This window comes from Bufo gargarizans, chromosome 1 (genome assembly GCF_014858855.1).
Source record: "Bufo gargarizans isolate SCDJY-AF-19 chromosome 1, ASM1485885v1, whole genome shotgun sequence".
NCBI classification, from domain to species: domain Eukaryota; kingdom Metazoa; phylum Chordata; class Amphibia; order Anura; family Bufonidae; genus Bufo; species Bufo gargarizans.
In genome coordinates, this window is record NC_058080.1 from 356,958,544 (window position 1) to 356,973,632 (window position 15,089).

The 15,089-nt window shown below is 48.7% G+C and overlaps 1 protein-coding gene across 3 annotated transcripts in view; it reads left to right on the plus strand.

Annotated features, from left to right (window-relative positions):
* The window catches only part of AP3D1 (adaptor related protein complex 3 subunit delta 1), a 113,535-nt gene that overhangs the window by 76,105 nt on the left and 22,341 nt on the right, over positions 1-15,089 (plus strand). For 2 of the 3 annotated variants that reach the window (XM_044269007.1, XM_044269016.1), the window contains exons 25-26: positions 9,926-10,033; positions 10,331-10,498. In XM_044269007.1, coding sequence (XP_044124942.1) covers positions 9,926-10,033; positions 10,331-10,498 — 276 coding nt within the window. The remainder of the gene's footprint in view (positions 1-9,925; positions 10,034-10,330; positions 10,499-15,089) is intronic. The other variant, XM_044269011.1, reaches the window with a different exon arrangement.

The following is a 15,089-nucleotide window of genomic DNA, read 5'->3' on the forward strand; positions in this document are numbered from 1 at the left end:
ACAGATAAAACCTTCACACTGGTCCTAGGTGTGGTTATTGTATCTACATTTGCCTCTCAGGTGGACCTCCTGCTCATTTTATGCTACCAATGCCGTTGCTTCGACAAGTGTAATCTTTCTGCTGGCGCTTGGTGGTGTAGCTCACATGCCTATTAATTCCTGATGACATGGTCATCTGCATTCTTTCCTTCATCAAACCAGGTATTTGCGATAGCATGAATGCTATAGCTAATGAGCACGTCACTTCGGGTGCGCACTATTGTGGTCTTCAGTTGTCATAGCCTCCTCGTTTCTATGTCACTCGTCTACCACATTGTTTCCGTCACAAGTGGGACATTGGCGCTAATAGTTGATGCTGTGACACCATCAGCACTGCCTCTCTTAAGACATGAGTAATGACTCTGATATGTCCTTTGTTAGTGGACATACTACTTCACTGCTCATTCCGTGAGTCGGCTACATTACTCCCCCCACCAGGCAAAACAGGGTTGCTGTCATTTCTTGCCACCATTAATAGAGGCTTAATTGCTGGAACGTAACTCCCTTTCTATTTGATGTCCCATTGCAAGACAAATGATTGCACCCAAACTCTTCTTCGGCTCTGGGGGCCTCTGTCTACCACTTCACCTTCTCCTTAGGAGTATCCTGCGGTCCTCACCTTTTGGTTCTGCTTCCATGAGTGTATTCCTGGGGAGCGTAGATTCTCTCTCTCTCTCATGGATCGTAGCCCGTTCCTTTTTCACAGTGTGGTTGTCTTGGCTCTGCACTGTTTTCTCAGGCTGTCTAAAGCCAGTGATATGGTTCTGGATCCAGCATCACTCACATTTTTCCTTGTCCAGTGACTGTTGTTTTGGCCACACTTTCTTATGCGCATTCCTCTCTGCTGCACAGCTGAGATGCTATTGATCCCCGAGGACACCGTATTTTTTTTCCTCTCGGACTTCTTCCAAGTGGCCTATGGCCTTTCAATTTATACCTTTTGAGTGTTTTTTTCATCTACCTTTGCCGTCCTTTACCTCTTATTGATGATTGATCATATTCCATAATTTCTATTCTCTTCTCATGCTGGATCTTTTCCAAAGGGCTGGCTGGCTGTTTTCTTTTTCTTGCAAATTGGTCCACAGATGCTGCCTCATCTTCCTGGGAGATCGCTACAGGAATAGTCCTCCACCATCTAACTAGTGATTCCTTCCAGATTACCAAGTTTTTTCCTGTGTTGAAAAATCCCATCCTGATACTTACACATTGGTAAGGTCTTGTCTGGGTCCCTTTGTTCGTTTGTCAGGTCTCATTCATACCCGGATTCTACAGACCCATTTACGTGAGTTGACCGCCCTCGATTTTCTGTGGGCCTATTGTCATGCAAGACGCCTTGGCTTTCCAGTCCGGGCCTTTCACTGCTCTTCCTGTTGGGTCCCACCTGTTCTTGGCTTGGACCCATCTCCAGTTCTCGTCTTGCTCTTGTTTTCTTTTGGCTTTTCCTACTTCTTTTGTACAAACAGTGTCTGCAGGAGGGGTATAGCTGAGAGGAGGAGCGAACACTTTTTTGCTTAGTGTCACCTCCTAGTGGCAGCCAGCTATACCCATGGTCTTCTGTGTCCCCCAGTGAACTCAGCGAGAAAAGGATTTTTCGGGTAAGCATAAAAATCCTATATTTTGTTTTTCAATTAAACTCCTGGATGGTATTGTGTCTCAGGGCTATTTGGATGACTGAAATCAATATCAAACACCTATGATAATTAGTTCGCCAGGTGAGCCTAATTAAAGGAAAACTTCTTAAAGGGGTTATCTAACCCGTGTAATTACCCCCCCTAACGCCCGGGCCACTCATATAGGTTATACTTACCCCTCTCCCCCCGACACCTTCGGCCTGCCACTGGCTGCTCCCCCGGCACGCCAGCTGTTTGGAAAATACAACTCCCAGAATGCTTAATTCACATCTATGGGAGTTCGAAGAACAACAGAGCATGTTTGAATGCTGGGAGTTGTAGTTTCACAGCAGCTGGAGTGCTGAAGGTTGTTTATCCACTGCCCTTGCAGTTTTGCATAAATCTACTATTCAGTCACCCCAACCAGTGCTCACAAGAAGTGTTGAGCAAATTGACCTTCGGATCTTAGATCCAAAATCAGTTAGTTCAAAACTTCATTTGAATGCTGTATGGAGATTGGTCTCTCTACAGCATTAAAATGTATTGGCTTTGGCAAGGGAAATTCGTTACTACCAAAGTCTCATGGGTGAATAACTTCGAGATTAGATTTTTCAACTTTAAAACCATTTTAAAACATCGATCCGATCTGAAGTCTGCTTCGGTACCGGGGTACCAGCTGGTACTGAAGCAGACTTCAGATCCATGTTTTAAAATGGCTTTAAAGTTGAAAAATCGATGGCCTAAGTTATTCACCGAAGTCTAGTGAGACTTCGTTGATAAGTCTGTTCATCTCACCGGAGCCCATACATTTTAATGCTGTATGGAGCCGTGTCCCGTACAGCATTAAAACGAAGTTTAGAGCTAATCGGATCTAGGATCTGAAGCTCGATACGCTCAACACTACTCGCAAGCAGAAATGGTTGCAGTGGGCCCAGAAATACCTGAAGTCTAATTTATAAATAGTCTTGTTTACTGATGAGTGCCGTGCAACCCTGGATGGTCCAGATCAAGTGGCGTAGTGGATGGTTCGTGGACGGCCACCATGTCCCAGCAAGGCTTTGATGGCAGCAAGGAGGTGGCGGAGTCATGTGTCAGGTCGGAATCATGGGGAGAGAGCTTTAGGGTCCGTGAAGGTGTAAAAGAGACCTCGGCAAAGTATATAGAGTTTCTTACTGACCATTTTCTTCCATGGTACAAAAAGAACCGTTCCTTCCGTAGCAAATTCTTCTTCATGCATGACAATATACTATCTCATGCTGCAAAGAATACCTCTGAATCATTGGCTGTTATTAGCAGAAAAGTATAATGTCCAGCAGTATTGATCCCTTTAAAACATAACTTTTACTCTTCAAAATATAAAAAAATACCACCGTGGTGGTTCACCAATGAATAAGTGAAAAGACAAACAACAATAATAGTAGATACAGAGATGTGTCTGGGAGCTAGTCATAAATACACTTAAAGAGGGATGAGTGAACACAGGGCAGCTGAGGGGAGCAGTGGGCATACCTGTACTCTCCCTAAGCTCACCCTAACTATAACCTCAGCCCAGGGACGTCCCCTTGTGGTGGAGACTCCCTGTCCTCGTTCCTGGGCTGACTGCCCTGCGTTTACCCTCCTCTTAAAAGATACCAAAAAATGCTCCCCAAGACGCTGATGGGTGTAATCATGTGTCCCTGGTAATAAAATCCTTACAGGGCCACTGAGATGGATAAAGACCAATACAATGAAGGGTGAATTGGATAGATATCACCTTTAAACCTATGGAGCCGAACCCTGGTGCAACGAACCGGTGCGTTCCCAGGTAGGTTCCAAAAAAGCCCCTACGCGTTTCCCCTATCACTAGGTTCATCAGGGGGCATACATGGTCAGAGATACAACCATCACAGAAAATAAATCAAAGATACTTAAGATGTGGTTGAGGCAACAGGACCAGAGACGCAGATGATGTTTAAGCATAGGACTAAGGGACCCATTTGATATGTCCCACCTGTAAGAGATAGAAATGCTCTCAGTTCATGTGCTAGATACAATGGTGTACATGTGTATCCCCTATGTCTCCTTCATGTCGGCACTTACTTAATATCCTGTGCAGTCAGGAGGAAAAAGAGCCCACATGATACGGGCCAATCCTTCACTCAGGAGTCTGTGAGCAAAGAGTCAGATATAGTGTGAAACACACCACATATTATAATGATGTCAATTCTCAATAAATGGTCCAAACTTACATTTAAGCTGCGTCCTGGTATCGTCCTGTTCCTCCTCTCATTCACATTCACTCCCGTTCCCCTAAATATCCACGTACCAGCTGTATCTAATCCGCGCTGATTAACATGTGTTCGGCTAATGCCAAGGATGAGGCATCATAGCCGGCGTCACTTCCGGCCTGAAAGCCGTATGTACAGGTCGCGATTCGTCCCTCCTGTAGTTAGGGGCACATCCCCGAACACTCGGAGCCGGCCGGATCAAGTGGAACGCACTCGGACCTAACATCCGGTTGCGTGGAACGCATAATCACGTCACTTCCGGTCCGTGCGGCGCCTCACCCAGGTGGAACGCATAGGGCAGCCACATCCTGTTCTATGGAACGCAGAATCGCTTCCTATCCGGTCCATCAGGCGAATCGCTTACATTAGATACAGATCTCATCACAGTAAAGGCAGGGCGACGCTTAATACATGAATAAATCCAGCCAGTTTCATCTGACATAGTAGTGTTTATTCTGGCGTTCTATTAAGGAAAGGGGAGCGGGATCTGAGAGATGTTGATGATGCAATCATGTACTTTTCACTTAAGGTGTATTACTGTGATGGATAAAACACCCAACGCACATTGGATAACTAATGTGCAACCTGGATACTTTTAAGTAGTATCCTACTTCTTTTATCATGGCTATTGGTAAGATTACCGAAGTGGCGTTATTTTTGACAGAGGGATAGAGGAACCGTACAGCCAAATGGATAGACGCCCCCGGGGGGAAGTAGATCGTAGGAAACAAGCGGGAGGGGTCGTCCGGGAGGGGCAAATTACTCCACTGGGCCAGCATCCTATCCCTCTGGTTCATCATCTCAAGCAGCTGCTGCCGCTTCCAACAACTTTCCGTCGTCACATTCCCCTGTACGCGCGTCGGCGTCTTTTTTAGAGAAAAGCCAGATCCCTTACAATCTGCGGGGGGGGAACAAAACCGACAGAGCCTGAAGGGTGGACTACAAGTCATTAATTTAACATCACTGACCCTAAGTGCACTTGAACTTAGGGTACTGAGCAAGGGTCTTTCCTTTGTTCCAACCACCAATTTCTGTCTATTTACATGGATTAAGGACCTGAGTCTTTTTGCTAGACGCCTTAAGTGGCATAAATTCTTCAGGGATAATGACAGACAAACATGTGCCAGACTTGGTTTGAGTGAATGTGATCTTACCTCGTTGCAGACTCTTTGTGAACTGGGAGAGGAAGGCAGCCGGTGCCCAGGTCAGGGACCATATACCAATCTTAAACCAACAAGTAGGAAGATGCCCCCACCCATGAAGTATGAGTGTGTGGACATATTCATGCAAATGGTGACAAGTGAGCTGGAGAGGTTGGAGGGAACGTCTCCCCGCCACTTCAATCTGTCTCGAATTGAGATGTCAGCCTTGACTGCCCTTGAGAAAGATAAATCTATAATCATCAAACCATCTGATAAGGGTGGCAATTTGGTCATTCTTGACCATGCAGCTTATCAGACTATGTGTCTGGACCTCCTGAAAGATAGGGAAGGTTACAGGGTGTTGGATACGAACCCCCTGACCCCTTTCTACGAGGACTTGAAGATCATCTTGACTGACGCTCTAGTAGACAGATTGATTTCGGCGGCCGAGTACGACTTTCTCCTTCCAGCTCACTCCACCATCGCTACCTTTTATGGATTACCTAAAATCCATAAGGGGGTTACACCCCTTAAGGGACGCCCCATTGTCTCCGGGGTTAACTCCCTGACCCAGAATTGTGGGATCTACGTCGATCGCGTGCTGAGGGAGTTCGTCGTGTCTTTACCCTCATATACGAGGGACACGATGGACTTCCTCAGCAAGATCGACGCGATCAATGTGGACAAGGACTGCATATTGGCGAGTATAGATGTCGAGTCCCTTTATAGCTCCATCCCACATACCAAAGGGATCTTCGCCACTGAACACTACCTGAAAACTAGGGATATCCACTGCAGAGCACATAACATCTTTGTGCTCAGACTCCTGGAGTTCACTCTGACCCACAATTTTTTCCTCTACAATTCACGGTTCTACCACCAGCTCAGGGGGACGGCAATGGGGAGCCCCTGTGCCCCCACCTATGCCAACCTCTTCCTGGGATGGTGGGAGGACACTTGCATGTTTCCAGACGATGAGACTTGGTGGTCTGAGAAGATCACCTTCTGGACACGATATATAGACGACATGTTCGTGATCTGGAAGGGTGGGTCGGAGGAACTCCAGGAGTTTGTGGGGTCCCTTAACAACAACGATGTTGGGCTGCGATTTACCTTTGAGTTTGACCATCATTCTATCTCTTTCCTTGATGTACGAATAACCAGGGAGGGAGAAAAACTCACTGCCAACATATTCAGAAAGGAAACCGCGACCAACTCGTTGTTGCATTGGGAGAGCCATCACCCACCACCGCTTAAACGCGGTATACCAAGGGGCCAGTATCTGAGGACCCGGAGAAATTGCTCCGAGGGCAAGGCTTTTCACACTGAGGCCAAAAAGTTACAGACGAGATTCAGAGAGAGGGGATATCCCCAAACGGTCCTTGGAGGGGCGTTCCGGAACGCCGCAAGCAGGGAACGTACCGAACTCCTTGTACCAAAACCCAAGGTACAGAGCGGACAACAACCCATACGCCTGATATCTGTATTCGACTGTGCAAATGTGGAAATAATGTCAGTCCTGAAAAGGTACTGGCCAATTCTCCACATGGACCCTGACCTGAAGGATGTGCTGACGAAGCAACCGAGTGTCACCTATAGGCGGGGGAGGAGCATAAGAGACCATCTGGTTCATAGCCATTATACTGCACCGACTGGAGCCGGCACGTGGCTGGACCGGAAACCTTGCGGGATGTTTAAATGTGGCTCCTGCAAAGCTTGTGCGTTCATCTCCACCTCTAAATCTAACATCTGTTCAGCCACCGGTCAAGCCTATGAAATCAGAGATTTCTACAACTGTAGAAGCAAGGGTGCGGTATATCTATGCCAATGCCCTTGCCCCATGGACTATATAGGCAAAACCATACGTGAGGTCAGGCGTCGGATCTGTGAACACTTGAACGACGTGGTGAAGAAAAAGATCACACCCGTCGCGTCACATGTAATTGATATGCACGGCGGCGATCCCAAATGCTTGCGATTTTCGGTCCTGGAAACCATCCCATTGTCACCAAGGGGTGGTGACTGGGACCGCAAAATCCTCCAAAAAGAGTGCGTATGGATTCACCGCTTTAGATCCCAGGCACCACTAGGGATTAATGAGAGACTCACGTTCTCTTGTTTCCTACGATCTACTTCCCCCCCCGGGGGCGTCTATCCATTTGGCTGTACGGTTCCTCTATCCCTCTGTCAAAAATAACGCCACTTCGGTAATCTTACCAATAGCCATGATAAAAGAAGTAGGATACTACTTAAAAGTATCCAGGTTGCACATTAGTTATCCAATGTGCGTTGGGTGTTTTATCCATCACAGTAATACACCTTAAGTGAAAAGTACATGATTGCATCATCAACATCTCTCAGATCCCGCTCCCCTTTCCTTAATAGAACGCCAGAATAAACACTACTATGTCAGATGAAACTGGCTGGATTTATTCATGTATTAAGCGTCGCCCTGCCTTTACTGTGATGAGATCTGTATCTAATGTAAGCGATTCGCCTGATGGACCGGATAGGAAGCGATTCTGCGTTCCATAGAACAGGATGTGGCTGCCCTATGCGTTCCACCTGGGTGAGGCGCCGCACGGACCGGAAGTGACGTGATTATGCGTTCCACGCAACCGGATGTTAGGTCCGAGTGCGTTCCACTTGATCCGGCCGGCTCCGAGTGTTCGGGGATGTGCCCCTAACTACAGGAGGGACGAATCGCGACCTGTACATACGGCTTTCAGGCCGGAAGTGACGCCGGCTATGATGCCTCATCCTTGGCATTAGCCGAACACATGTTAATCAGCGCGGATTAGATACAGCTGGTACGTGGATATTTAGGGGAACGGGAGTGAATGTGAATGAGAGGAGGAACAGGACGATACCAGGACGCAGCTTAAATGTAAGTTTGGACCATTTATTGAGAATTGACATCATTATAATATGTGGTGTGTTTCACACTATATCTGACTCTTTGCTCACAGACTCCTGAGTGAAGGATTGGCCCGTATCATGTGGGCTCTTTTTCCTCCTGACTGCACAGGATATTAAGTAAGTGCCGACATGAAGGAGACATAGGGGATACACATGTACACCATTGTATCTAGCACATGAACTGAGAGCATTTCTATCTCTTACAGGTGGGACATATCAAATGGGTCCCTTAGTCCTATGCTTAAACATCATCTGCGTCTCTGGTCCTGTTGCCTCAACCACATCTTAAGTATCTTTGATTTATTTTCTGTGATGGTTGTATCTCTGACCATGTATGCCCCCTGATGAACCTAGTGATAGGGGAAACGCGTAGGGGCTTTTTTGGAACCTACCTGGGAACGCACCGGTTCGTTGCACCAGGGTTTGGCTCCATAGGTTTAAAGGTGATATCTATCCAATTCACCCTTCATTGTATTGGTCTTTATCCATCTCAGTGGCCCTGTGAGGATTTTATTACCAGGGACACATGATTACACCCATCAGCGTCTTGGGGAGCATTTTTTGGTATCTTTTAAGAGGAGGGTAAACGCAGGGCAGTCAGCCCAGGAACGAGGACAGGGAGTCTCCACCATCAGGGGACATCCCTGGGCTGAGGTTATAGTTAGGGTGAGCTTAGGGAGAGTACAGGTATGCCCACTGCTCCCCTCAGCTGCCCTGTGTTCACTCATCCCTCTTTAAGTGTATTTATGACTAGCTCCCAGACACATCTCTGTATCTACTATTATTGTTGTTTGTCTTTTCACTTATTCATTGGTGAACCACCACGGTGGTATTTTTTTATATTTTGAAGAGTAAAAGTTATGTTTTAAAGGGATCAATACTGCTGGACATTATACTGTGATTTTCAGATCCTTTTCATTGATTTATATTGATTAAGCTGAACATTTATATTAGCAGAAAAGGAAAGAAACTCATGGTGTGGCCAGCATACACCCCTGATCCGGCCTGCCTTTTGGAGTATTCTCAAGAAAAGGATCTGAGGGTGGGAGGCAGTGCAGATCAAAACAGCAGCTCTAGGTGGTTATTTTGACTTCCTGAAAAGACATTCAAGCAGAAACTTGCCAAAAACTCACAAGTTCAATGGATGCAAGAATTGTGAAGTTAATATCCGAGGAGTCCTATGTTAACATGTAACTGTTAAGATGTTTTTGATTGAAATTTCTTTTGATTTTAGTAAATGTAACCTCTTAATGCTGCAAATTCAACAAATCACCATTTTCAGTTCTTCAAAACCTATAACATGTTTTGAAACTCTGTTGTGCATAATAATTTGTAATATTGCATTTTGTGGTTTTTTATTTATTTATTTTTAATTTTATTTGTGAATAGTAACCTGAAACGTGGTGCATATTGCCAGATTATTTCAGTTGAGCTCTGTTCACACGGTGTCGTGGCTCCTGTTTAGAATTTAAACAGTTGTGCATTGTCGGATCTATTGCACATCAAGTGTCTGGCAGACCCAATTGACTTACAATATTGTGTGAGGTTCTTTTGCAGTTTCTTATATTTTGGCCTTGCTATCATTAAATCTGCCGGGTCGGCCAAGAAGGTTTATTCGAGCTTTGGATACCAATCTAAACAAAGCCTTATAAAATAGCAGTTCTGGGTGCAGAAAAAAAACCTTTCTGGACAGCCATTTTGTCAGGGAAAATACATTCTTATGACCATAGTCTTCTTCCATGTGACTGGAATGCTCTCTATATGCCATCCTCTGTAAATGGGATATATTAGGATTTATATTAGGGTCACAGGAGATTACATTTTTGAAAGGCTTTAAAATAAAAGATTAAAAGGTGTACCATCTAACGTTGTGTTGCTTTTAGTGTGAAAGTCTGTTCTTGCACAGTACTGTTTAGTATAACATAAAGAGCCTCTTCTTTCTTAACAGAACACTTCCACCCAGAGCCTGCCAGAAGCAAATACAATCAGTAAAGAGCCAGAAGAGCTTACAAAAGCAGAAGTACTGGATGGGAGAAATGAGGAAGAACCAGAGAAGGTCATTATTGTCCCATTATATTCTGTTACTTAATATAACTGAATTACCCAGTAGTTAATGGATCTATATTGCCCTAAAACTCCCCATTACCATCACTTGAATAGAATTTATAGCACCCATGGAACTATATGTTTCTGAATCCACCTAAAGAGTTCTTTTTTATTTGATAAAACTAATTGACGTGTGGATGTGTTCAGAAGGACTTTTTTTTAAGTCCCACAAGTCAAAAATCAATTATATAAAGTATGTGTAGTGGCACGGAATGAGATCGCTATATGGTATGGTTTTCTTATTTAGCAGAAATCTCATCGACACAAGAAAAAACACAAGAAGGAAAAGGATGAGCCCAAGGAGGATAAGAAATCTCGAAAGAAAAAACACCACCATCATCACAGTGAATCTCATGCGGAGGATCATTCTGCATCTGTTCATAATGGGACATTAGATGAAGAAGAGCCGCTTCCAGTAAGAAAATGTGGACAAGTATACAAAATAACTTAAAGGCTATGTACACCTTTGGGGACAATGTATTATTATTGCATTGTACTCATTTTGAACTAAAAAATTATTTTTTTTCAGTTGATCTTTATTCAAAATTTTGAACCACAGTCCGTGTGCCGCCTTTATTTTCTCTAGTAGCAGGATCTGAATTTTCACTTTTTGGTCTCAGTCAGCTCACCTGACTGCTCCTTATCTCTGATATCTGACCTTATAAACACTTACTTAATATAGCTCCTTTCTTACTGATAGGAATGTGGCTTTAATGAGTGTTTATGACCTTTTCTCGCCCAATTCCTTGGGGGACACAGGAACTCTTGGGTATAGCTTATCTCCATAGGAGGCGTGACACTAAGTAAAAGACTGTTAAGCCCCTCCTCCAGCAGCTATACCCTCAGCCTGGAGAGAGAGACTTCCAGTTTTTTGCTTAGTGTCAAGGAGGCAAGACACTCTCTGCACTGCAGAGTTGTCTTTGTGAAGATTTTAATTTTTTATTTTATTTTTGTTTTTTTCACTTTTTCACTTTTTTTCACATTTTTTTCCATAGGGACAACAGAGTCGCAGCAGACTTCTCTGTTTTCCCGGGGTTGAGCTGCGCCAGGGCCGGTTATCCGCCCTGCTGCCTCCCCCACAGAAGAAAAGGAGGACCAGGGCAGCTCATGCTCCCCTGCATCCCGCCAGCACTGGGTCGCCCACCTGCAAGCCCCTCTCCAGCTGCTGCCACTTCTGTGTCAGTGGCTGAAGGGGCGTCCCAGCTGGATGGAATAGAGGGTGAAGTCGCCGAATGGTGAGGTGGCTGTACAGCCGTGCGCTCCCCTCCCCCCTCTCCTCCCCTCTCTTCTTTTCCCCGTTCTCGCTCCTGTCCCCGTTAGCTGGCTCCTACCGTTGCGGGCCTCCGTTGCTCGATTCAGCTGGCCTATCTATCTATCGGCACTCTCTGGGCAGGCTGAGCGGCGTAATGAGGGAGGGTTACTGCTGTGGCGACGCGGATCCTCTCCGTCGGCTCCTGCCTTCAGAGACCCGTTGCGGGTCCGGAGGGGGACATCTCTGTATTGTCGGGGTTCGGCGGGGAGAGTCTGGATCAGCACGGGCGGCATTTTGTTCGCGCGCGCGCGCGAAATGTCTCGGCGGGGGGCGGAGTTTTTCAGGCGCTTTGGGCTCTGGATTCAATTAAGGGGCGGACGTCCTTTCTCCCGCTCCTCACCGGCCCCGCCCCCTCTCGTGCCTGCTTGTGTGCAGGACGGATCTTGCTGCTGTCTTCTGCTGTGCCGCGGTCGTCTGCTTGGAGCTAGTCGATTCACTGTGACCTGGTAGGACTGTTGAACCTCTCCATCTCTGCACCCCTCTGGCCTGGAATATATTTTCCAACCAACATGTCTGACCCCTTAGTGCCTGTGGGACCTTGGTATCATACCTGCACCGCGTGTAAGGCGCCGTTCCCTCAAGGGCAGTCAGACCCACATTGCTCGGCTTGCAAAGACCCATTGCAGGGCCCGCCATCTGTTGTGTCACCCCCTGGCCTCTTGGATCCCCCTGACTGGGCTAGATCCCTGTCCCAGGCTGTGGTTAGTCTCACTAGCGTTGTGGGCCGACTTGCAGATGCGTTGCCGTTGCCGCAGCCGGATGATTCCCCTGCTGGCCCCTCCGGGTCCGCTGTTGTGGTCGACCCGGCTGAGTCCCTCTCCGCAGGCGATTCCTCTAGAGCCCGTCAACCCCAGAAGCGGCCGAGGGTGGACCACCGGTCATCCTCAGATGCTTCGGTATCCCCCCCAAGGGTGCGTTCTCTGTCGGGTCCTTCCTCCCAACAGGATGGGCTCTCTGAAGGGGAACTAGTCGATTCCGATTGGGATATGGACTCGGCACTGCCCTAAAAGCTGGCCTCTGCCGTGGGCCACCTTATTAGCAATATCCGTGATACTTTTAAGATTCACGATGATCCCCCTGATCCTGAAAGGACCAGTGTTTCCTTTTTTCGCCTAAAACAGGCGTCTGCAGTTTTTCCCCTCCATGCTGACTTTTCGTCAGTGGTTTCTAAGGCCTGGGCCCGTCCTGACGCACGGTTTACCCCGCCAAAAAAGTTGGATGTCTGTTATCCGTTCCCGGCGGATTGCATTTCTAACTGGGCGTCCCCCCCTAAGGTCGACCCCCCGGTGGCCCGTCTATCCAGGAGCACGGCTATTCCCGTTGCGGATGGTTCTTCCTTACAATCTACTGAGGATCGCCGCATAGAGACCCTTACAAAGGGTATCTTTGCGGCCTCCGGTTCCGCTCTTAGGCCGATTTTTGCCTCCGCTTGGGCTGGAAAAGCGGTTTCAGAGTGGGCGTCTCAGCTGGATCTGGAGCTTGAGTCCGACGTCCCTATTCAAGACCTCCGTGCTCTGGCTCAACTTATCGTTCAGGCCGGTAAGTTTGTCTGTGAAGCATCCCTGGATGCCGGGGCTCTCGTCGCCCGTTCGTCTGCCCTGGCCGTTTCGGCTAGAAGGGAGCTTTGGTTAAAGGTTTGGTCGGCGGACGCCGCGTCTAAGCGGTCTCTTACTAGCCTTCCCTTTACTGGTTCTCGTTTGTTCGGGACTCGCTTGGATGAAATCATCTCTGAAGCCACAGGGGGGAAGAGTACTCATCTTCCCCAATCTAAGGCTAGAGGCGCCACTCGTGGTCGTCCCACCTTCCCCCGCTTCAGGTCTTCTCGTAGGGCTTCCGCTCCTCGCACCGCTTCAGGTCCATCCGCTAATCCGGTCCAGGACAGGCGTAAAAAACCCTTTTTTCGGACCCAGCCCTCCTGGCGCAAGTCACAACCTGCTCGCGCTCCTGCGACCAAGCAGGCCCCCGCCTGAAGGTGCGCCCCCACCCACCCGGGTGGGGGGACGTCTCCTCCTGTTCAGGGACTTCTGGCAGGCGCACGTCTCCGACGCCTGGACCCTCGAGGTTGTGTCTTCCGGGTACAAACTCGAGTTTGCGTCCCTTCCCCCAGTTCGGTTCTTTCGTTCCCGGGTTCCCCTGGATCCCCGAGGGGCAGGCCGATTTCTTTGCGGCCGTTCACACCCTTCTGGACAAGGGAGTCATCGCCCCGGTTCCTATGGGGGACAGGTTCAAGGGGTTCTACTCGAACCTTTTTGTGGTCCCCAAGAAAGAAGGTTCGGTACGTCCCATTCTGGATCTGAAGAGGCTGAACCGCTTCCTTGGTCTTCGGCGGTTCCGGATGGAGTCTCTCAGGTCGGTGGTGGCTTCTCTGGAACAGGGGGAGTTCCTGGCCTCCATCGACATCCAGGACGCCTATCTTCATATTCCAATCGCGCGTTGTCATCAATGCTTTCTGCGCTTTGCAGTGGGGTCCGACCACTACCAGTTCGTGGCTCTTCCCTTCGGGCTGGCGACGGCCCCTCGTGTGTTCACGAAGGTCCTTGCCCCCGTCCTCGCCTTACTTCGTTCCAGGGGAGTTTTTCTACTTCCGTATCTGGACGATCTCCTAATCAAGGCGCCTTCTCTGTCACAGACTTCCGCCAGTGTGGATCTCTCGCTGCAAACCTTGCGCCGCTTCGGTTGGATTATCAACCTGCCCAAATCCTCTCTTGTTCCTTCCCGGCAATTGGTCTTTCTGGGGATGCTGCTGGATACGGAGTCAGCGGTGGTTCGGCTTCCGTTGGAAAAGCGCCAGCTCCTTCACCGGTCGGTTCAGAGCCTTCTGTCCCACCGCCGCCCTTCCTTCCGGTTCAGCATGCGGGTCCTGGGACAGATGGTGTCCTGCTTCGAGGCGATTCCTTACGCACAGTTCCACTCCCGCATCTTTCAGACGGCCATTCTGTCCGCTTGGGACAAGTCCCAGGAGAGTCTGGATCGGCATTTTCCCCTTTCCCCCCAGGTTCGTTCCTCTCTCCTCTGGTGGCTGCGGACCCCTCTTCAGGGGAAGTCTTTCCTGCCAATGACTTGGCTGGTGATTACCACCGATGCCAGTCTGCGGGGTTGGGGGGGCGTGTTTCCTCCTCGGTCCGTCCAGGGCACTTGGTCTCCGTCGGAGTCCAGACTGCCGATCAATGTTCTGGAGCTGAGGGCCATCCTCTTCTCGCTCCGACACTGGACTTCGTTGCTTCAGGGTCGCCCTGTTCGGGTCCAGTCGGACAATGCCACGGCTGTGGCGTACATAAATCACCAGGGGGGCACTCGCAGCGCGGCGGCGATGAGGGAGGTGTCTCTGATCCTTCGCTGGGCGGAGGTTCATGTTCCGGCCCTTTCGGCCATTTACATTCCGGGGGTGGACAATTGGGCGGCGGATTTCCTTAGTCGGACGACGATCGACCCGGGGGAGTGGTCTCTGCACCCCGACGTCTTCGAGTCTCTTTGTCTCCGTTGGGGTCGTCCGGACGTGGATCTCATGGCCTCCAGATTCAACTACAAACTTCCCATCTACGTGGCCAGGGCCAAAGATCCGGACGCTTACGGCGCGGACGCGCTCGTCCTCCCCTGGACGGAGTTTTCGCTCCTCTACGTGTTTCCGCCCCTGCCTCTTCTTCCGCGTGTCCTTCGGAAGATTGCGGCGGAGGGCACGACAGCAATCCTAATC